Source organism: Larimichthys crocea, unplaced genomic scaffold, assembly GCF_000972845.2.
Source record: "Larimichthys crocea isolate SSNF unplaced genomic scaffold, L_crocea_2.0 scaffold107, whole genome shotgun sequence".
NCBI classification, from domain to species: Eukaryota; Metazoa; Chordata; class Actinopteri; family Sciaenidae; genus Larimichthys; species Larimichthys crocea.
The window spans coordinates 145,966-170,347 of NW_020851475.1; the positions used below are offsets into that span (position 1 = coordinate 145,966).

Consider the following 24,382-nt stretch of genomic DNA (forward strand, 5'->3'; position numbering starts at 1 on the left):
CCTAGGAGTTCCGTCGTTCTTTTCTTTCATCGCGATCGCTTCATCAGCAACGAAATGAGGAGTATTAAATGTCTGCATGCAGGACGTTCTGCATGTTTGTGTGTGGTGTTGTGGTGTTGTGTGGTGTGTGTGTGGCAGAGGTAAAGTAGGCAAGTCATTAGGTGGTTAATTAGATGCAGCAGGCCGCTTTTCCGCTGGCTCGAGGACCAGATGAGAGCCGGGTTTAAACAAACAAGGAAGGAGTTTGGTCCGACGATGTTTTTCGACTTTAACACCGAAAGCCACCGAAAACCAGTCCAGACTGAAGGTTTATCGCCTCTCATTACAAACACATTTGTTTGATTTGGTCAACAAACAGCACTGGTATAGACACAAACCATAAACAAAAAACTTTTCATAATAATTCGAAAAGCTGGCTGATAAAATAAAATCAAATAAAATTCAGCCTTTTTAAGACTCGACTTCTTTCAGACCAAATCCACATTTAATGTTTATTTGTCTGCAGATTTAAACCAAATTACATTAATAATTAGAATATTTTATATTTTTTTATTATTTGTTATCTTGTTTTTTGTTAAATGGATTTAGTGTTGTCTTAGCTTGAATTCTGGTTTTTGTTCACTTGTTTAGCTTCGTTTCCTAACCGCCAAGTTATTTTAAACGATTAAATACAGTAAACGTCATCATGCAACACACACCAGTATCTAACACACACACAACACAACAACACACACACACACACACACACACAAAGCGAGAGTGCTTTCATCAAATGTCACAGACACTTAACATGTCCCGCCCCCCGCAACAAGTCCCCAACTGGAACAACTGCAACCCCAGCACCCCCGCTCTCGTCACATGGACACACAATCCAACACTGTCAGTCACAAACACTGAAATCACAACACACACACACACCACACAATTAAACCGCCACAACAACATAGATGTAATTGACCAGCTCCTTTCTGGCACAACACACACTCCCCCGGGCCTGTAGACCTGTATTGACCGTCACACATGGGCTCCCTGTCACCTGTCGCAGGTGTTTCTTTTTCTTTTTTTCCTCGCAAAAACACAAGTAAAGGGGTCCGACGCCTGCTTTCCTTTTGTTAGCTCCTCAACGGTTTTTGTGGAGCACTTTATAAATAACCACGACGTGCACTTTAATCACCTTTTGTCATAAGGCTGTGTGGACACCCCGTGGGCGCGAGCACATTTAATTTAATCCTCTAACCCTCCAGCTAAGTGATGCTCTGCGAGCAGCAGTGGCGGCGGCGGGGAGTTTGCTAGTTGTGAGCGGTCTGGTCGCTGCCTCGCTTCAGTTCACGCTGAATACATCAGCCGACGGCTGAAGTGAGAGACTCAGAGGGAAACAGATAGAAAATAGCTTCTTCTCAATTGTCTCCGTCCTCTGGATTCTGACTGTTCGACAAACAGAGCGAATGGATTCCAAGGAAAGACAGCATGAGGGAGTTTCGGCGGAAACAAAACACAATTCCCCTCCCGCTCTGGTTAGCCTCGTTTGCAAAAATAACGAGCCGCGACACGCTTGGCATTGAGATTCAAATGAGTAAGTGGGCGGCTTAAGAATGACGTTAGCTGCACTTTCTACTGGGACGGTTTTTCCGGCTTTCATAAAGGATGTGTCCTTCTCAACACTTCCTGTCTGGAGGGTTTGAGAGGCTTTAAAACGAACTTTATTGATCTCGGCCAGGAAACGAGGCCACAGCCACCAACATCAAACACGCCAACGACTCATCACTCTCATGACTGAAATATGCCGCACAGTGGAGAGCAGGGTTGAATCAAAGTGTTCTCATGAGGCCGGGAGGAGAAACGTCGTAACAACCAACATACAACGTTGTGACAGCGGTGTTCAGCGGGGACCGCGACGTATACGAGAGACAGTAGAGTTCAGATGAGAGGAGGAGTGGATCCGACTGAGACTTCCAACCACCGCTATAAAATGTCCTTTGCAACCGCTGTGCCAAGATGGAGACAGTCTCGGGGACGTCACGGAGACTACGTCCAGTTTTGAACAGTGCGTAGGTAGACGTCACGGAGACTACGTCCCAGGTTTTAGACAGTGACTGCGGGGAAGCGCTCACGGAGAACTAGTTCCAAGGTTTTTAGACAGTCTGCGGGGACGTCAACAAACTACGGTCCAGGTTTAATGACGTCTGCGGGTACGTCAACGAGACTACGTCCAGGTTTTAGACAGTCGCGGGGACGTCACGGCAGATACTAGTTAACTTGTTTACCCACGAGCTACTCGTTTAGACATCGGCGGGAACGTCACGGAGACTAGAGTCCAGGTTTTAGACAGTCCTGTCGGGACGTCACGGAGACTACGTCCAGGTTTCATAGACAGTCCGTGAAGAACGTCACGAAGACTATGTCTAGGTTTAGACCGAGACTGCCGGCCTCTCTGTCGTTTTGATGAGTCTCGTATCGCTGTCCGTTGGACCTCGTCTCGTTAGGACGTTAATAAGAACGAAGCGATGGTTTGATAGTGAGCTGACTGAAAGTGTTAAAGCTGCGGTGCAGTTCACTGGATAGGGAAACTTAATCCAACCAACAACAGGAATGACCCCCAAGACACAGGGGATTAATGGTAGAAGCAGAGCAAAATGGAGCTCTGGTTCATGTCTGTTCAACGCTTTCACCAAGCTGAAGCCGAGCCGAGTTTGTTCAGATCAGAAATCCAGCTTAGCGTGACGAGCGTCGGTCAGGCTGAGGCGTGAAGAGGAACGACGCCGCGCTCGCAAAAGACAAACAGTCCGTCCCTGACCGTCAGCCATTTCAGCTTTTTCAAGCCCTCCGTCAACAGCTTCACTCAATCTTCCCTCGCTCAAGGCCGGGCTGGCAGCCCGCCCCGAGCTCGACGTTGCTCGGCATTTCGTATGCATGCATGCATTTGTTCCCCCCAGTGAGTTTCTGGCCCGAGTTCAGCATCCGTGTTCACATCAGGGATCAGTACAATCGCCAGGCTGCGAGGAGAGGCCGCGTCACGGAGGAATGAGCAGCTGTGAAGAGGCCGACTCTGCAGCTCAGCTTGGACTGATGAGGGTAACTGACACAGCCTGGTGCGGGGCAGACTGTAGGGTGAAGTATCAGGAGATACAGTTCATGAAGACACGGTGTGTGTCCGCCAGAAACCTCCGGGAAAACAACCTTGGCTCAATAAACACTTTTCTTCAAGGCTGACTAACCTAAAACCAACACAGACTGACATCTGTGGGCGACGACATCTGAATTCAAATAACGTACAAGGTAACAATGTAACATTCGTAAATATTGTAACATATTTACATAAAGGAACATTATAACATTCGTAACATATGTAACATATTGTAACTAAAGTAAACATTCGTAAAATTCGTAACATTTGTAAAAAATAAAGTAACATAACGTAACATTTGTAACATAATAAAGTAACATAATTTAACATAAAGTAAATATTGTAACATAAGTAACAGGAATGTAACATAAAGTAACATAAAGTAACATATTGTAACTAAAGTAACATAAAGTAACATATGGTAACATAATAACATATTGGTAACATAAAGTTAACATGATGTAACATAAAGGTAACATGATGTAACATAAGTAACATAATGTAAAGAAAGTAACATGATGGTACATAAGGTACAGGATGTAACAGAAAGTACATAATGTAACATAAAAGTAACATGATGGAACATAACGTACATGGATGTACAAAAAAGTAACATAAGTAACATGGATGTAACATAAGTAACAATAATGTTACATAAAGTAACATATTGTAACATAATGTAAACATAAAGTAACATGATGTAACAGGATGTAACATGATGTAAAATAAAGTAAACATGATGTAAACATGATGTAACATGATGTAACATAAAGTAACATATTGTAACATAATGTACATAAAAAGTACATGATGTAACAGAAAGTTAACAGGATTAACATAAAGTAACATAGCAGTAACATAAAAGTAACATATGAACATAAGTACATGATGGTAACATAAAAGTAACATAAAGTAAACATGATGTAACATAAAGTAAACATGATGTAACATAAAGTAACATAAAGTAACAAGTGATGTAATAAAGGAACATAAAGTAACATAATGTAACATAAAGTAACATGATTAACATAAAGTAACATAAAGTAAACAGTGTAACTGGAACATGATGTAACATAAAGACATGAAGTACAGAAGTAACATAAAGTAACATGATGGAACATAAGATAATGTTAAAATCAAAGTAACATAAGTAAACATAAAGATAAGTAACATATAAATGAACATGATGTAACATACAGTAACATGATGTAAATGATGTAACAATAAAGTAACATGAATGTAACATAAGGTAACAGATAAGTAAACATAAAGTAAAAGCATAAAGTAAATGATGTAACATAAGATACATAAGTAACTGATGATAACATAAAGTAACAATGATGTAACAAAAGTAAAATAAAGTAACTAGGATGTAGACATGATGTAACATGATAAGTAACATGATGTAACATAAAACGAGAACATAAAGTAACATTACATGTAACAGGAATGTATACATATAAAGAAATCTATAGTAATCAGTAAATAACTTGTAACATAAAGTAAATGGACATCACAACTGATTAACAAGTACATAAGTAACAGATGTAACAAGTAACATGAAATACATGATTAACAATAAAGTAACATATCATAAAGTACAAAACATAATGTAACATGAGAACTAAAAAACATGAATGTAATAAAGTAACAAAATGTAACTAAGTAACACTTTACTAGTAACATGATTAACATAAAAGTAACAAAAGTAACATAGTTCTAAAAAAGTAAATAAGTAACATATGAACTATTAACAGAAGTAAGTACATAAGTAACAAAAGTAACATGAAAGTAACTAAAAGTAACCAGAATGTAACATAAAGTAACATAATGTAAACATAAAGGAACATAAAGTAACATGATGATACATAATAACATATGTAACATAAAGTTAACCCAATAAAAAAAAGAAATGTAACCATAAAGTACAAAGTAACAATAGATGATCACATAAGAATGATGATAAAACATAAAGTAACTATTACATAAAGTCGAATAACATGATGTAACAAATAAAGTAACAAGTATAGTAATGTCACATAAAGTAACATGATGTAAACCAACTAGAGACGTAAATAATCTGCTGTGTAACCGTCAGATTTGGGCTCGCAGGTTTTTTACGGTAAATCCCCCAAAACAACTTGTGTTTCATTTCGAGCAGTAATAAACTTTGTCAGGCGAAGGTCTAGGGACAGGTCAGTAACAGTGAGCTATCTTCACACAGAACATTAATGAAATGCCCATTGTTCCTGGTTGTATCATGACCTTACCCCATCAGCCCAAGACATTTTGTCGTCCTGCCCTCGCCTGACTGACACGTCGCTGACCCACGTTCAACCCGCTGGCTGGCCGGTTTTTGTAGTGTATTTTTGTAGTGGTGTGAGTGTTTTCGTCTTGTTGTTTAGTTGTGAATGCGCGGTCTACGGATTGTTGCTCCCCACTTGGGACTCCCATTTGTCTCCCTTCCATACGCGGGTGGCCCACAGTCGCAGCTATTATGTAAAACAACAGACAGAAAGTAGACGTGATTATTCTGGATTTTTATGAGCCGACTGAACCAAGCGACGCAAGAAAGACAAGACGGAGGAAGAGGGAGCGCGTGAGCGGAAGCTAGTTGTTTCGCCTTCACACCTCTGTATAAAGCACACCTCCTCCCCTCCTCCTCGCCCTCCATGGAGTTGGACTTGATTTACAGACTTGGTGATGGACCTCGCTAGTTTTGGGGAAGAGGCTCAGCCTCTGGGAATGCCAGGATCGCTCTCGCTCCTGAGTTTTTGTTGGCAGACTTCCAGAGACGATAATAAAAGACAAAACACTCAATCCTCCGCCTCCTGCGTCCTGCTCTGTCTCCTCACCTTCTTCTCCGTCCGTCTTCTGAAGTGAAGTTCTTCGCTCCTCTCTTGGTGCCCGGTTGTTGTCTCTCTCTCCTCGCCGCCGTAAACAACACAGGAGCCAAAACAAGAGCGAGCGCCGAGGCCGCTTCAAACCAAACAATCCTCCTCAGAAGTGTGTGTGTTGTGTGTGTGTGTGTGTGTGTGTGGTGTTTGGGAGTTTCCTGCGTGTGATCTTCGGAAAAGTTTTGTGTTTTATGTTTGGAGGAGCCCGCTCGCCTCCCTCACTTCCCCCTGCCCGTCCTCGTTGATGAAAGAGCAGAAGACATGAACGCGATTGTCGGCGTACAGGATGTCACCTACCCACTCACGGCTAGCTGGGCTAACAGCTGCTTACGACAAAGCCCACACACAACAAAAGGAAACGGTCAACGGCTCAGCTAACGAGATGAAGCGTCTTAAAATACACACAACAACAAACAGATGGTTTCCAGATTTTGTTAAAAACATTTTTCTGACGCAAACGTTCTCAAATAACAATTTAAAACACGCGAACTGAAACTTAAAGGTGCCAAAATATGTTCTCAATAATTGGCATCGGCTAATTTACCGACTTCATGGGGCTAAACCTGCAGCTCAACACTTTCATCTTAAAAATCTCACTTCAGTCTTAATATAGGGATGTAACCAGAGCTTATTTGTAAAGCGGGAGGTCCCAGAACGCAGAGGTGGTGATCCGGAGTGTGGGGGGGGAGGGGACTAAGAACGATAAACCGAAATTAAATAGCTATGTTAGTGAAACAGTTTATCACAGTTCCTGGACGGATTGTAGAGATCACAGACAGTAACCGTTTTAGCCACAAAAGACAACGCTCAGAATAAAGGATGGCTTTCACTCTCCACACACGTTAATGGCAACATACGAATCAACAATTAACACATAAAAATGGATTACAATAACCAGCACAAACACAGCAGAGAATAATAATAAAGACTTTTCTCCTTTCTTGCAACCTTATTTGTGTCAAAAAACAAGCAGACACATGCACAAATAAAGAAAGAAAAATTATTATTTTTAGCTCATTACTCTGAGGACAGTAGGCTAACGTCCAAAACAGAAATGTCCAATAGCCGATATGCGCTTTGCTCCACTGATAATATCGATGTTTTAAGACGTTTCGGTGATTATATGGGCATTTTTGGCCAATAGTTATATGTTGGGAACAAATTGTCCATCATAAATAGGGGTGGTAACAGCTCGCCCCGACGAGGTGAAGACGCCCCTGACACTTTATATTATGTTCAAAGGTAAATTGACAGAGGAGGTGCCGATCCGATCCAATAGGTGCCGGATCTTGTTCCGGCAGGATCCCCACAAATAAGTAACCCCGGATGTAACGATACGCCACTCACGACTCGATACGGTTTCGCGATTGTTTTGTTCACGATAACGATTTTTTTTCTCGTGATTTTTTTGTTAACAAATGAGCATACAAGCCAAATATGAACCAAATAAAAAATGAATCTTTTTATGTGTAGAAAAAAATCTCTCTTAACAGAAACTCTCAAACAGTTTGTTCTTACTTATAAAGTGCAACGTTAACCACACAAAACACACAGATACCCTTTCTTTAGAAACAACGCGTCACAGTAAAACTGCTGGTAACCCTGCGTAAGTGGCAGGTTTTCCTCTCGAGGTGGCTAACTATTACGTCTCACTGTGGTGACGGCTGATATGCTGCCTGCATGTTGCTGTTGCATCTTTGCTCAGTGATTGGCCCTGCTTATGGCATGTTGCTGCTGCATGTTCTCTTGCCGCTAATTTGCATTCTCAACATGCTGTTTTGGTTTGTCTGTCCCATATTCCACGGTTGTATTTGTGTTTTGAATTGCGAAGGTTGCTTGCTAACGCAGTTTATGTGGTTTTAAACGGTTGTATCATGTGTCGCGTGGCGGCGGGTGAGCTAGTAGAGTTGGTGTGGGACCAAAGCGGAGCTCAAAGGAGGTTATTCCCTTCTCGTTGTTTGGGTCACGTAACGGATGTTTTCAACTCGGTTTTTTTTCTGTCTCTGCCTCCGTCCTCCAGGTGATGAGTGGTACCTGTGCAGGCCTGACGCTTGAGCAATGCCCAGCCAGGCCGACCTGCAGTGGGCCATGTTTCGCCAGCCGCGCCTTACTGTGGCGCAGTCGTCCTGACGCCGCCCCGGCTCTGTGTGGGTAAACCGACTTTTGGGCACGCGCAACGGGATGGGAACACTCGGACAGGGCCAGGACCATCCTGCTGGACGGTGAGTGTATGAGATGATGTAACGACGACGCGAGACCGTAAAACAACCCAACGTTCGCTCGTATCTCTCCCTCCTGTATTCGTAATTATCCTCTGCCAGGCACTTTGTGACAAACCTCTGTTTTTGTTGCTGTGTTTCTAATAGAAATTTGGATTGTTGAATTTCAATTACCCGTCAAAAAAAAAAAAAAAGAAGCACACATAAGGGCGTTGGAGCTGCGCCGCCGTAACGCTCCCCCCCCCGGGGGCCAAAGAAGCCTCCAGATTCTGGATAAAGGAACGACTGGAGAGGCAGCGACGGGAGGGTGGGCCGGACGGCGCCGGGTGGCGTGGTGGTGATTTTCATTTTGTAATATTATTTCAAGAGAAGAAGAAGAAGAAGAAGAGAGGAAGAGTATTTTGGAGAGCTAATTTCCCTAATGCTTCTTAAATAAGAGCTTCTCACTTCCCTTTGGGCGAAATGTGACGACGAAATACCAATAATTTACATCAAAAGGTTTTTTTTTAATATCAGCCAATATGAAATATGATTCACAACAGTGTGTGTGTGTCAGTGGTGTGTGTTTAATGTTCAGTTCGTGCGGATGGAAAGATTAAAATTGTAGTTATTATTTTATTAAGATGATTGACAAAATGTTTCTATTTCTAGCGGCTGCAGCTAGCTGGTAACGCGAACGTCGTTAAGTTGGTCCATGCTAGAGCTATGGCTAAGCTAACCACAATCCCTTCTTAACACACCAACAAACCAACTCGGACTTATATCGTGTTGTAAGGTTCTCCTCGTCGCTTCCCTACGTGTCAACAGTGTGGTAACATTAGCTAATAGCTAACGTTAGCTGTAGAAATGTAGTCCGTCGAACGTACAACACCAAGTTTGAAGGCTACATTACAAAAACAGTTTAATGTGTTGTGTTTTTCAGTTGGCTTAATGTTAGCCTCCTTGCAAAGCGATAAGGTTGCTAGCTAATGTAGCAAAATGTGTTGCCCTATCGGCTAATTTATATCGCGGACTTCTAGACAACCAGTTAGTTAGAGCTCGACAATTGAGACTGAAGCATAGCCAGTAGCTATAAGAAAGTGAGATATTACCGCAGTAACCTGGCTGGTAAAGCTCACGTCTATCTAGCTCAATGCTAATGCTAATGCTTCCATCTCAATGCTAAGCTAAGCTAAGCTAAGCTAGCGCACAACTACTGGGTGATTCTTATGTTCTGATTGGTCTGTCCTATCGGACCGCTTCTAGCTGCGACGAGCAGCTGCAGCTCACTAGCTAAATGCTAATGCTTCAGTCCTCAATGCTAGTAAGCTGAACCGGTGCCAGGTGAAGACAGTAAACTGACCAATGAGAGCAGTTGATACTCTGTCAGTGAATGAACTCACGCCACAAGATAGACGGGAGATGATTGACAAGGTCGGATCATGCGTTGTTGGTTTCAAGAAGCCCCTCCGGTCCAACATCAGCTGAGGACGCGTCCCCTTCCTCTTAGGTCTTCTTCTTCCTCGTCCCCGCGGTCACACGAACATTCAGAGCTTCACAATTTCTCTTCTCTGGTTCTTCAGGTGGGACATAGTGCTTCGAGGTGGGACCGTCGCTCCGGTGACACATAGACCACGGAGACGACCGCTGACCCCAGTAGGGAGACAGCTGTCTGTGCAGCGGGGCGACGGGCGTGGTCGGAAAGGGAACCGGCTTGAGCGTGCCATCCTGCCGGCTACAGCGCACGCAGTTCCACAAACTCACTACAGCCTGAACCGTACCTAGACACAACCTGTGGGCCAACCGTGAGTCACCACTTCAGTGTCAATGTCATAAGTCAATGTGTCACCACGGAGTGCAAACTAACGAGTTACCATGGGTAACGGCTGAAAAAAACTGTTTGGTACCTAAATGGAGCTATGAAGTAGGCTAATGAGCCCTCGTTTTGCTTATGGGTAACAGGAGCTAATGACATGGAGCACAGACAGAACAGAGCTAATGGAAGCTATACGAAGCTAAACAGGAAGCAGCTAACAGAAGAGCTAATGGAAGCTAACAGAAGCTAACAGGAGCTAAGGAAACTAAAGAAGCTACAGAAGCTAATGGAAGCTACAGGACCTCACAGAAGCTAAGGAAGCTAACAGCGAGCTATGGCTACAGGAGCTAGCCAGAAGCTATGGAAGCTAATAGGACTAGCTAACAGAGCTAATGGAAGCTAACAGAGCGAGCTAACAGAGTAATGGAAGCTACAGGAGCTAACTAACAGAAGCTAAGGAGTTAACAGGAGCTAGCTAACAGAGCTAATGGAAGCTAACAGGTAGCGAGCTACAGAGCTAATGGAGTAACAGAGCGCGCGAGCTAACAGAGGCTATGGAGCTAACAGGAGCTAACCAGCTAGAGCTACAGAGCGTTCAGGCTATGGAAGATAGGCTAGTAACAGACTAGAAGCTAAGGGCTGTAAATATGAAGCTAAAGACTTAAGTTGAGCAACAGACTGTTAACAGTTGGGGGCGAGTAACGTAGTAGGTCCATGCTTATTATATCTTGTAAATTTTGACTAGTTCATAGTAACTTTGTAGTAACTTGTTGTATCGAGTATTATCAGTGGTACTTCTTGTTCTGTCGCCGCATCCTGTTTCTGGGGGCTACATGAAAAGTCTGTTTGTGTCTCCATAGTTACATGAAACATCATTTACATTTCACTTGCCATCATGAGGTGTCTGTGTGTTGTGTGTGTGTGTGTGTGGTTGTGTGGTGTGTGGGTGTTGTGTGTGCGCTGTGCATGTCATGTAGGCATGAAAAGATGAGCCCGTAGAGCAAGACAAAGAAGGAAGGAAGGAAAGGAATGATGGGGAGGATGGAGGGATGGATGGATGGATGAAGGATGGGAGAATGAGGAGAAGGACCCAGATGTGGTGAGCGTGGCCCGAAAAGGGGGGGGGGGCCCCCCCCCCCCCCCCTGAGAATGTGAAAGTGGGGCAAATTCAATATTTTATTAAAGCAAGGTCTGATAAACAGAAGAGGAGTGTGGGTTGTGTGTGTGTGTGTGGTGTGGTGTGTTGGGTGTGTGTTGAGAGAACTACCCAGGGGCTGCTGGCGAAAAGCACATTTGTATTAAACTCCAAGTAGTCCATGCCACCATGTGGAGCAGTGTGTGTGGTGTGATTATGTGGGGTGCCTTCATGTTGTGTGATGTGCGTGTGCGTGTGTTGCCCTTTGTGCTGGTGTGTGGTGGTTCGGATGCGTTTTTCAATAATTGATTAAAAAGTTTTTCAGCTGGTTTCGGATTCCAGATGGTGTTATAGCTTGCTCGTTACGCTTTACTAGCTCGTGTAGCTAAGTTAGCTGCTGTTTTAGCTCAGATGGTTAGCTGCTGTCTCAGTGCTTCTGTTACAGTTCTGTCTGTTAGCTGCTGTTAGCTGCTGTTACTCATGTTTAGCCTGTGTTTTTACTGCTGTTAGCTCATTGTTAGCTGCTGTGTAGCTCAGGTTGTTAGCTCTGCCTGTTAGCCATGTTAGTGCTGTTAGCTTTTGCTGTTTAGCTCAGTGTGTTAGCTGCTGTTCTCATATGTTATGGCGTGCTGTTAGCTCATGTTTAGCTGCTTGTATGTAGCTGCGGTAGTATGTGGTGTTTGTAGCCTGCTTTTAGCTCATGTTGTTAAGCTGCTGTTAGATCATGTTAGCTGCTGGTGCAGTAGCTCGTAGCTCATTAGCTGCTTTAGCTGTGGTCTTAGCTGTGTACTCATTGTTGTTGGCTGAGCTTGGGTACTGTGTTAGCTAATGTTTAGCCTGCTGTTGCTCAGTGTGTTAGCTGCTGTTGAGCTCAGTTAGGGTTTAGCCTCTGTTAGCATATGTAGCTCGTCTGGTTAAGCTCTGGTTAGCATGCATGTTAGCATCGTCGTGAGCGCCTCGTTGTCTTGTAGCTCTGTTACTCATGTTAGCTGCTGTTTAGCTTCAGGTTAGCTGGCTGTGTAGCTCATGTTTAGCTGCGTTAGCAAGCGCTGTAGCTAGTTTAGTGCTGTGCTAGGTTAGCTGCGTACATGTTACGCGTTAGCTTGAGCTGCTTTAGCTCAGTGTTTTAGCTGCTGTTAGTCAGTGTTAGGTGAGCCATATGCTGCTTAGCTATTTCTGCGTATAGTTGCCTTTATAGTGTTCTCGGTTGCTCAGTTGTTAGCTCGTAGTCTGTTAGCTGCGAGTCGTTAGCTGTGAGCTCAGTGTGTAGTTCTGTTACTATGTTAGCAATGTGTGCTGTTGCCATGTGTTTGTAATAGAGTCCCTGTGGGAAATGAACCTCCAGCCGATTTGGGTTGTCTCGTGAAAAATTTCCCCCTCGTCAGTTTTAATGGACTCAGTCTTCTCTTGTCCTCTGTGGCAGTGTCTCCGGGTTCCAGGCGTCGGGGGGGTCCTTCCAGAGGGAAAGACTCTCGTCCTACATGCCTGCTGCTCATCCTGGAAATCTGTTCTCAGATCAACCAGTGAGAGCGGAGCGGCTCAGCCTGAACCCGGACCGTCGACTACGAGAGCGGACACACCCTCCAGCACGCGCAAGTCCGAACGATCCGAACCCGACACCGGCTGAAGCACGTGGCGAGAGGTACACTCACACACACAACCACTAAACAGTCCAACAGCTGTCTAAAAAATGACTATGCTCTGGAACGCCCCCCAACAGACTGTGTCAAAGACTGGACGTAGCTCTCTGGTCTTATATGGTCCTCTGTCTCTGTCTCTGCGGTGGTCGTCCACGTCACGATGAGAACGACGCTCTCCCCCCCCCCTCCCCTGATGTTCCCTCACCCATCTATACAGCAGAGACAACGTACCTGAAAGCATCGCGCATGGAACCTCCCTCGTGCAAGGTAGACCCACTGTCAGGAAACACAACTCAACAACATCACACCTTGGTGTGTTGTGTGTGGTGTGTGTTGTGTTGTGTGCTGGGTGCCATCTGTTTGTAGCGGACTGGTTTGACATCAACAGGTCGAATTCAGTGTACTACTCTGATTGGGCAAACAGCCACACACCAAAATGCAAACAAACAGAACTTTCTGTTTATAACATGCTCTCCTCTCCTCTCCCTCCCTCTCCTCTCCTCTCTCCTCTCCACTCATCCTCTCTCCCTTCCTCCTCTCTCCTCTCTCCTCCCCCTCTCGCCTCTCTCCTCCTCCTTCTCCTCTTCCGTCTCTCTCCTCTCCTCTCTCCTTCTGCCCTCCTCTCTCTCTCCCTCCTCTCTCCTGTTCCTCTCTCTCTCTCCTTCCTCCTCCCTCTCTCTCCCTCTCGCCTCCTCTCCCTCGTCCTCTCTCTCCCCTCTCCTCTCGTCCTCGCTCTCCCTCGCTCCCTCTCCTCTCCTCCTCTCTCCTCTCTCTCTCTTCCTCTCTCCTCTCCTCTCTCCTCTTCCTCATTGCTCTTCCCTCTCCTCTCCTCCTCCCTCCCTCGTCCCTCCCTCTCCTCCTCTCATCTCCTACTCTCTCCGCCCTCCCCCCCATCCCTTCCCCTCCTCCCTCCTCCTCACGCATCCCTCCTCCTCTCTCCTCTCTCCTAGCTCCGCTCCTCTCCTCCTTCTCTCCTCTCGCTCTCATCCCCTCATCTCCTTCCTCCTCTCCTCTCATCGCGTCTTCGCTCCTCTCTCCTCTCCTCCTCTCTCCTCTCTCCTCTCCTTCTCTCCTCTCTCCTCTCCTCCTCTCTCCTCCTCCTCTCCTCCTCTTTCCTCTCCTCTCTCCTTCTCTCCTCTCCTCTCTCCTCTCTCCTCAGTCCTGGCTCGTGACTGTGACTCCTCGGTGAACTCGGAGCTCTCGTACTTCGTTCACGGCGCAGACTTTGACATCACATCAGGGGGCGTGGTCAGCCCCGCCCGTCGCCTTGACTACGAGCGACCAAATCACGTCTATGAGTTCGTGGTGGTCGCCGTGGACGCAGGGATGCCACCCCGAACAGGCACCGCCTCCGTCCGCATCCGAGTAGCCAATAGCAACGACGAGGCACCGGTCTTCTCCCAGAGCGCGTAGGAGCATCTCCTCTCCTCTTTGTGCCTCCTCCTCTCCTCCTCTCCTCTCGCCTCCTCCCCTCTCCTCTTTGTGCCTCCTCCTCTCCTCTCCTCTCCTCTCCTCTCCTCCCCTCTCCTCTTTGTGCCTTCTCTCTCCTCTCCTCTCCTCTTTGTGCCTCCTCCTCCTCTCCTCTCCCCTCCTCTCCCCTCCTCTCTCCTTGCAGTAACACCTCCTCTCTCTCTCAGGTACAAGACGTTCCTCAGTGAGGACGCCGGCCCCGACACGTTGGTCGCCATCGTTCACGCCAACGACCCGGACGGAGACGCCGTCTCTTACGCCATCACCGGCGGAAACGAGGACAGCAACTTCCTGTTGGACAACCAGAAAGGTTGCTGCAGACACCAATCAGACACACACACACACACACACACACACACACACACACACGGCTGCATTCACATCAGTTGCACACAGAGGTTGTTGCCGTGGTAACGAGGTGGTAATAAGGCCACACACACACACACATGCGTGTCAAAGATGAACTTCATGTGATGCACACACATGTTCTGCATGTTTATCTCTGCATGCGTGTGTACACACACACACACACACACACACACACACACACACAGCAGATGGCCTTTGGCTTGTGTGTCACTTCAAAGCTCCCCGCCTCGTGCTGCCACCAGAGCTGCTTCAGTGCGTTTGTGTTTGATTGTGTGTGTTTGTTTGTTTGTGTGTGTTTGTTTGTTTGTGTGTTTGTTTGTGTGTGTTTGTTTTTTTGTGTTTGTTTGTGTGTGTTTGTTTTTTGTGTTTGTTTGTGTGTTTGTTTGTTTGTTTGTGTCTGTTTGTTTGTTTGTGTGTGTTTGTTTGTTTGTATGTGTTTGTGTGTGTTTGTTTTTTTGTGTTTGTTTGTGTGTTTGTATGTGTTTGTGTGTGTTTGTTTGTGTGTTTGTTTGTTTGTGTGTGTTTGTTTGTTTGTGTGTGTTTGTGTGTGTTTGTTTTTTTGTGTTTGTTTGTGTGTTTGTTTGTTTGTATGTGTTTGTGTGTGTTTGTTGCGTTGCTGCTCTCTGCAGGAAGACATGACGTTTGTTTTAGAGTTTGAGTCATGTCACATCTTGAATGTTTATATTTAGGGCCCGAGCACAGCGAGGCCCTATTGTATTTCGAACGCTGAACGACGCTTAAGAGTAAATCGCATTTTCCACAGCCCATATCCCCCCGAAAAGTCACGAAAATTTGCCTACCCCCCAATGTCAGCCGTAAAATTACGTATTTTGGAGGTCTCACACATGCACGCGCACATATGCCTCCACAGCGCCACCTAGTTAATCTTTATATCTGTTTAGGACACGTCTGCGTGAAAATATACGTGCCTCCACATCCACCTACACCTCTTGTATATAAAATAATGTAAATATTGAAGTCAGACTGTAACAACACAACAACCCTCCAGTGCCTTTGAACATTAAAATCATTTTTAAAAATGTTGTTTTTCAAAGAAAACCTGCAGAAAAATGAACTTCACCAACAGCACAGACTCCCGCTGAGCCGTTATATTTACTGCTGAGCTGCCGGGTAACTGTGTGTGTGTGCAGGCATCATCAAGCTGAGGCGGAGTCCTCCTCCCAGGCTTAAAGGACCCCAGTATGTTCTCAACATCACCGCCACCGACGACAACGCGTCCGGTGGACCGTACCCGCTCAGCAGCTCCGCCCAGGTCATCGTGGGCATCAACGACATCAACAACAACAAGCCTGTGTTCCAGGAGGTGAAGCTAATGCTAACATGTTTATATGTTTCAACACTACTTCCCCTTCCTAAGTCCCGCCCCTTTTTGGCTCTGTGCTCCAATCACAGTTGAGCGAGAGGTTTTCTCCTTTCCTAGCTGCTAGCTAAGAATCGGTTGATGTAAGTTGGCCCGTTCCAGCTGACTGTCACTGTTTGTGCTCTCAGTGTCAGAACTACAGTCTGAACGCCGTTGTTCTGGAGAACCAGCCGCCGGGGACGTTTGTCCTGTGTGTCCAGGCCCGTGACGCTGACATGGGGGTCAACGGCGAGGTCAGATACGGCATCATGCACAGAGACGGAGTGTCATCTGGGTTCGACATCGATCCTGACACCGGTACGTTTCCACCCCCCGTTTTTACTGCTCGCTACATGGAGGTGGAGAAAAAGCGGGTTTAGTATTTAATAACCGTACCTGTGCTAACGCGGCACCCTATCTGATCAGGTGTGATCACCACGACGGCGAGGTTCGACCGGGAGCGGCAGAGGGAGTTCACGCTGTCGGTGACGGCCACAGATCAGGCCGAGGAGCCGCTGATCGGGATCTGTCCGATCACCGTGCTGATCGCAGACCAGAACGACAACGACCCCAAGTTTGAAAACAGCCGATACCAGTGTGAGTACTACGATACTCAAGTACTACTGTGAGTGTGTACTGCTGCTAACATTACTACTACTGCTACTAACACCAGTACCAGTGTGTGTCTGACCTCAGTACAGCTACAGTTACAGAGTTTCCTGATGGACAGTGAAGTAAACTGCTACCAACTGTAGCTGCTGTTAGCTCAGTTTGTTAGCCAGGCTGTCCTGACTGTGAGCTCAGGGCACTGGGGGAGTGTTAGAAGACGAGCTCTACAGGCCCGGGGCGTGGAGCCAGTGTTGTGCCAGAATCGGAGCTGGGCGAGTGGGCAATGTAACCGGGCTCAGCTCAGCCATAATGGCAGAGGAAAAGAGAACGTTGACGGAAAAAGCTAAGAAGCCGTCAAACAAGAGTAAATCTTGAAGAAGATCTCATGGTGACAGTATAACATTTGAACATGGGGACTTATGAAGACTGACTCAACTGCAGTTTTTAGCACTTCCTGTGTTGCTTCACTTCTTGGCTCAGCCTCTCATCACTTTGGTTTTCTTCCCCCTCGTGTGTCTGAACGCGTGAAACGAGGTGAAGCGTTCGACATTCGGGGGTTAAAAGGTTTCTTCACCTCGGGACTCGCCCACGCTAACATCTGTGCCGCTCACGCCGTCCTCTTGCTGCTGTGCGAGGAGGAAACAGGTACAACGCGGAGACGGTCTTTGTCTGTCGGCGTCTATCAGTCTGCAGCCGTGTAATCCTGGAAAACTCTTAAGACTGATGAAACATTCTCCGCCTCTCCCGCGGGTCCGTGTTTGTTTACTACGTGTGCAAATCTGTGTTTTGATAAGCGTCGTGTCAGAAGTTCTGCTCGTCAGATTAGGAAGCGCACAGCGAGGCTCATTAACTATTTAACAGGCAGATTGAAATGTTTCTGGGACATGCATTCATTTATAACCAGAGTGTGTGAACAGACCTCAGTTCAGCTGCTCGCTGTTCATCTCACCGTCCGTATCGACACACATGGAAGAGAAATAAACCTTTCAAGTCCTCATCGAGTCAAACTTTAGTTCAGATGTTCTGTCACTGTGTTCACTGTTAGACTGGACACTGCCGGTTCAGAGGTTCTGTTCGGTCCCGTGTTCGACCAAGTTCACTGAACGGTTGCATGCTAACGGAAGCTACAGCTGCAGTTAGCGTTTATTTTAGGTGGAGCGGCTAGAGGACAAAACTCAAAGATATTTCTCCATAAAATATGATCCAGTTTCCCCCGAAGTCAGTGATAAAGGCTTTAATGGGTCTTTTTAACGGGTCTCGTTTGTCGGAGTAAACCTCGGGAGGTTTGCTCTTCTTTGTGTGACACTCATTAGACTCGGCAGGATCTGATGTGATTATTCAGTTGAAATGTTTCCAACGAGACCTACACATGTCAAAGGGACATTATTTTTGACATAATGCTTGAAGTGCAGTATAAGGGAGGGAAATGTGTGGCGGACCTCCCCTCTGCTCGTTGTTTTTGTTGTCTGATCAGCGCTGATGCTGATCGCAGTCAGCAGGATTGGAGGTTATATTCATGAATTTAAAAAGAGAGACCCAGAAATGACAAAATGATTTGACACACTGCCGACACAGCACGACGCTCGCTGTGTTCACGTTATTATAATATCTGCTTACTGTCACGGAACATGATTTACAGAGTTCAGTCAGTTTTAATGGAAGTCAAAGCTTCAGTCGTAGCCGCGGACATCATGAATATCTGATGGAGACGCGTCATGTGACACGTGTTGGTTTAAACACGACAACATGTCCTCAACTCTCTGTGATTTACAGAGTTTACTGATGGACAGTGAAGTAAACATGAGCTAACGGCTATAGCTGCTGTTAGCTCATGTTAGCTCAGTCTGTTAGCTGCTGTTAGCTCTGTTTGTTAGCTGCTGTTAGCTCAGTTTGTTAGCTGCTGTTAGATCTGTTTGTTAGCTGCTGTTAGCTCATGTTAGTTCAGTTTTGGTAGAACTAGTGGTGGAAATACGAGTATTAGCACAGTTACTAATCATCTGCCCTGCCACTGTCAGTAGTACCTGTAGTAGCGTTACCAGTTATAATATTAGTAACACTACCAGTAATAGTATATCTTACAGTTGTACCAGCAGTACCACTAGCATTTGTAATAATACCAATAGTTATCGTACCAGAAGTAACAAGTCCAGTACCTGTAATAATATATATTACAGTCCGGTAAAGTACAGTACCAGCAGTAGCAGTAATATTTGTAGTATTTTATGAGTTCATCTCTTCGTAGACTTCCTGCGGGAGGACACTCCGGTTGGAACTAGTTTCCTGCGAGCGGCGGCACATGATGACGACCAGGGGAGCAACGCAGCCATCACCTACTCCCTGTCCAATCAGAAGCCGGCTTACCTGCACATCAACCCCAGTACGGGCTGGATTTACGTCAACCACCCCATCTCACAGGTCAGACACTGTACTTGACTGAACCTGTAATGTCCTACAAGGTCTGAACCCTAATAATAAAGTTTAATGTTGATAAAATACAAACAGATAGCCGAGCGTGCCCGATATTTTCTGCCCAGCAACCAGCTCCACCAATCAGAGCAGACCACTCTGAGAGACTCAAACCGCTGAGAGACAGCCTTGAAGCCTTGAAAGTTCACCTTCGAACAAACGGCTACAATTTCCAAACCACAGGTCGTAACAAACAGCCAAAGCGACCGACAGCATCCTCATCTTGCTGAGCACGTCTGTGCCACATTTGAGTGGCTAAAGTTAAAAAATGTGACGTCTGGAGACCGGAAAAGAACTGCTCCGCTAGAAATTTCTGCTCCCAGTTAACATGGGAGTAGATGGGGCTGTCGTGGGTGATCCTGACACATCTGAGCTTTTAGAGCCAAAACTATAAGTCTGACCGCTTCAGCAGTTTAATGTGAGCGAGCGGCACATGTTTTCCTACATTTCGATGTTGAAATTATTTCTGTAGAGTGACATTTGTGCCGCTGGGAGCAGTTTAAATATGATTTTTGGGACAGATTTTTCCTCTACCTCTTTACTCTAGCGGTCATGTGACTCACTCTAGCTCCGAAAATTCCGCCCAGAAGCGCCCATGTTAAATTTTCCCGCCCTTATTTTCCCGCTCTTTTTTTCCCGCTCTTTTTGGCACCGTCCCCGCCCGAGCAGCCATTTTGATGTATTTTATGTGTATGTGACTTGCTCTGATTCCTCCGCAGACGTCCAGGATCAACCAGCAGATCGTGGCGTCCGATGGGGGGAACCGCAGCAGCTCCGTGGAGCTGACCGTTATCATCACAAACGTCCACAACCAGCCGCCGCTCTGGGAGCAGCCTGAGTACTGGGTGACCGTGCCGGAGAACACAGTACGGGACGCCAAGATCGTCGTGAGTATTACGTGTTGGTACTAATATCAATGAGACAACACCCAGAGACAGTATTTGATCAGAGGACGGAGCTTCAGGGTCAATGAAGTGTCTTAAACCTGCATTATTTCTAACGGCCAGAAGGGGGCGACTCTGCTGGCTGCAACATTAAGGTCTGATTGTATAGAGTCTAAAACCAGACTGTCTAAAACCTGGACGTAGTCTCTGTGACGTCCCCACAGACTGTCTAAAACCTGGACGTAGTCTCCGTGAAGTCCTACAGACTGTCTAAAACCTGGACATAGTCTCCGTGACGTCCCCGCAGACTGTCTAAAACCTGGACGTAGTCTCCGTGACGTCCCCGCAGACTGTCTAAAACCTGGACGTAGTCTCCGTGACGTCCCCGCAGACTGTCTAAAACCTGGACGTAGTCTCCGTGACGTACCCGCAGACTGTCCAAAACCTTGGACGTAGTCTCTGTGACGTCCCCGCAGACTGTCTAAAACCTGGACGTAGTCTCTGTGACGTCTTAACATAATGTCTAAAACCTGGACGTAGTCTCCGTGACGTCCCCGCAGACTGTCTAAAACCTGAACGGAGTCTCTGTGACGTCCCACCAAGACAAGACCAAGACTTTGAGGGTTTAGACCAAGTTAAGACTTCCCGCCTCCTCTGATCAGCTGATGGAAGCTTGTCTGACTCTGCAGAGGACAAACGTGACGAGCGAGAGCAGAAGAAAAAAGGAGGAATATTTGAAGCCAGTCGTCGTCCTGCAGGACGTTCCTCTCGTTTACATCCTCCTTCACATCTGTGTGGAGCGCCTGAGGACAGAAACTCTCTTTCTTCTCCTCCTCCTCCTCCTCCTCCTCTCTCGGCGTCAGCACGTTTAGCCGAGCGCTTCCAAACATTTTCTGCCGAGCAAACAACAAACCCGCCTCGGGTCCGTCTCACCTGACTCACTCCATCCAGCACACCTCCGGTGATTTCTTCCTCTTTTGATCCCTCCATCCTAATTTGCTGTCTTTTGCTAAGCCGCTGGTTTAGAGGGTGGAGGAGTTTTCACCCTCCAGCTGCTCGATTTCATGGAGGTTAGTCAGTTTTCAAACAGTTGTAGGGCCTGTGTGTGTTTAAGTGTGTACCTGTGGTGTGTTTAATCCTTCCTCCTCCTCCTCCTCCTCCTCCTCCTGCTCCCCCGACCTCACATCATCATCTGTAAAGACTGACTGATGATGATGATGGAGGTCATCCTGCCCACAGCTACACCTGTCAGAGATGACTGACAGGAGAGAGAGATAATTACACCACAACGGACTCTCATCACCTCCAACAAAGAAACAGACGTTTAATTACTGTGTTTAACCTGACAGAGGCGGTGTGACGGAGGAGGAGGTGGAGGAGGAGGAGGTGTGAAGAGACAGCATCACCAGTAAAAAAAGACTGATGATAAGGTTTTCCTTCAGTGACCAAGACAAGAGTATCAAGACCAAGACAAGACCAAGACAAGAGTATCAAGACCAAGAAAAGACCAAGACAAGAGTATCAAGACCAAGATAAGACCAAGACAAGAGTATCAAGACCAAGACAGGACCAAGACAAGACCAAGACAAGAGTATCAAGACCAAGATAAGACCAAGACAAGAGTATCAAGACCAAGATAAGACCAAGACAAGAGTATCAAGACCAAGACAAGACCAAGACAAGAGTATCAAGACCAAGACAAGACTAAGACAAAACCTAGACAAGAGTATCAAGACCAAGACAAGAGTATCAAGACCAAGACAAGACCAAGACAAGAGTATCAAGACCAAGACAAGACCAAGACAAGAGTATCAAGACCAAGACGAGACCAAAACAAGACCAAGACAAGACCAAGACAAGAGTATCAAGACCAAGACAAGACCAAGACAAGAGTATCAAGACCAAGACGAGACCAAGACAAGACCAAGACAAGAGTATCAAGACAAGACCAAGACAAGACCAAGACAAGAGTATCAAGACTAAGACAAGACCCAGACAAGACCAAGACAAGAGTATCAAGACCAAAACAAGACCAAGACAAGACCAAGACAAGAGTATCAAGACCAAGACAAGACCACGACAAGACCAAGACAAGACCAAGACAAGAGTATCAAGACTAAGACAAGACCAAGACAAGAGTATCAAGACCAAAACGAGACCAAGACAAGACCAAGACAAGAGAATCAAGACCAAGACAAGACCAAGACTTTGAGGGGTGAAGACCAAGTTAAGACTTTAAGCCTCTTCTTTGCTGTTGTTACTGATCAGGTGATGGAAGCTCATCTGACTCTGCAAAGGACAAACGTGATGAACGAGAGCAGCAGACTGTGCCATGATCCTGTACATGTAGTTACCGTGACTTGTTAGAAAAGTTATTTATTACTTTAAATTCACAATTTATGACTTGTTAGAAAAGTTATTTATTACTTTAAATTCACAATTTATGTTTTTACATCTCACCAAACAATCAGAGACAGTCGGCAGCATCATCAGAGAGAGGAAGTCAGCTGATGATGAGGCGATTATAACACGAGACACAGCAGCTCCCACCTCCTTACCTTGTTAACAATGTGATTAACAACCCTGTTAACGCTGCTAAATTTAAAACAACAGTCCCTCCTCAGTGCAATTAACACAGTGGAGGAAAAGGAGGAGGAGGAGGAGGAGGAGGAGGAGGAGGAGGAATACAAAGCTTTTGATTTGAAAGTGTTACATGTTAATTACATTTATCAAACATGTTTTCAGCTCACACATTTTAGTGCAACTGGTGTCACGAGATGTAATACTTCTGACTAAATCCCTGAGACAATCTGCAGGGACGTCACGGACACTACGTCCAGGTTTTAGACAGTCTGCGGGGACGTCACGGACACTACGTCCAGGTTTTAGACAATCTGTGGGGATGCACGGAGACTACGTCCAGGTTTTAGACAGTCTGCGTGGACATCACAGAGACTACGTCCAGGTTTCAGACAGTCTGCAGGGACGTCACAGAGACTACGTCCAGTTTCAGACAGTCTGCGTGGACGTCACGGAGACTACGTCCAGGTTTTAGACAGTCTGCGGGGACGTCACAGAGACTACGTCCAGGTTTTAGACAGAATCTGGCTAAGAGTCAAACGCAGTGCTCTCCAGCCGACTGCTAACTGTTTGAATCTGAAGCTGACGGGATGATCTGTACTCCAGCTGCTGAATCGCGCTCAGCACCAGCCGACACCAGCTGAGAACGATCTGCTGTGATATCTCCACGGGCGTTAATCTGTGTGGGAGAAGATGCCAGACACTGATCAGCTTAGCTTCAGCACACTGCACTGATGTCTAATGAGATGATCTCTCATTAGCGCTGATTGCGTACGCTCTGCTGCCTCGGTCTGCTGCGAGGCAGATCCTCGCTCCGCAATGTGTCCTGACACGACTCCACACCTGTTAACTGGCGACTGTCATATGTAGAGTAAACATTACTCTTACCATTTTAAGGGATTATACATCAACATATATCAAGAAACAATATCTGAAACTGTAATAATTCGGTTGTGGAAAGGTCGTTGCAACTGGCAGCAAACTGATAACCTGCAGGTTGAACCGTCTGTGAAAGGAGTTTGGGTTTCAGTTGACCTCAGGAAAGTTCTAGCAAGGAAAGTTCTAGCAAAGGTCTTTCGGTTGCCGTCAAGGAAGAAGGAGGCTTAGTTGAACTAGGTTTGGAAGTGGAGAAAGACTTTGGCACAAGGAAGTTTTGGCAAACCAGAAAGTAAAACCTTGATTTGTTCACCACAAAGTGAAAGTGAAGGAGTGTGTTTGTTTTAAAGGGTTGTTTGAGGGTTCGCATGCTGTCCAGAATCCCATCATTAGGTAGTCAAGGTAGGGGATCTGGGATGGGCCAATGTTGGTAACATAACTGATAAAATTTGTGGTTTTGTGCGAGCGTAGATCATCAAACACTGCTTCACTCAAAATAATATTAAATGTCACCATTAAAAGAATTTAAATTGCTGTCAACTGCATTGCTTTGGTTGTGTAAAACAACTTGTGGACACCAACGGTGAAGAAGGAGATCTACCAGTCTTGGTTATACTTGAAATGAGTTTGGGTTTCAGTTGACCTCAAGGAAGTTCTGGCAAAGAAAGTTCTAGCTTTTCGTTGCCGTCAAGGAAGTTTGTGTTGCCTTGCTCACCAGTGATGAAGATGGTCTATCAGTCTTTGTTGAACCATGTGTGAAAGGAGTTTAGGTCAAGAAGGACTTGGCTTCAATGAAGTTCTCGAAAACCAGACTTGGGTCACCCCAGACAGAAGTCTCAGAGGTAGTTAGGAGCTCCTCACGGTGGCTGAGAACCTGGACTACGTGCTAAGAATACAAGTCCAGGACATTGTCGCTGTGACGTTTGTATTGTTTACCACCATCTTTGTTAACCTGACA

At 45.9% G+C, this 24,382-nt stretch overlaps 1 protein-coding gene across 3 annotated transcripts in view; it reads left to right on the forward strand.

Annotated features, from left to right (window-relative positions):
• Positions 1-24,382, forward strand: part of LOC104938055 (neural-cadherin) — an 89,718-nt gene that overhangs the window by 33,641 nt on the left and 31,695 nt on the right. For all 3 annotated transcript variants that reach the window (XM_027275370.1, XM_027275371.1, XM_027275372.1), the window contains exons 6-12: positions 13,970-14,219; positions 14,448-14,590; positions 15,801-15,973; positions 16,159-16,327; positions 16,436-16,606; positions 18,861-19,033; positions 19,804-19,971. In XM_027275370.1, the coding sequence (XP_027131171.1) occupies positions 13,970-14,219; positions 14,448-14,590; positions 15,801-15,973; positions 16,159-16,327; positions 16,436-16,606; positions 18,861-19,033; positions 19,804-19,971 (1,247 nt within the window). The remainder of the gene's footprint in view (positions 1-13,969; positions 14,220-14,447; positions 14,591-15,800; positions 15,974-16,158; positions 16,328-16,435; positions 16,607-18,860; positions 19,034-19,803; positions 19,972-24,382) is intronic.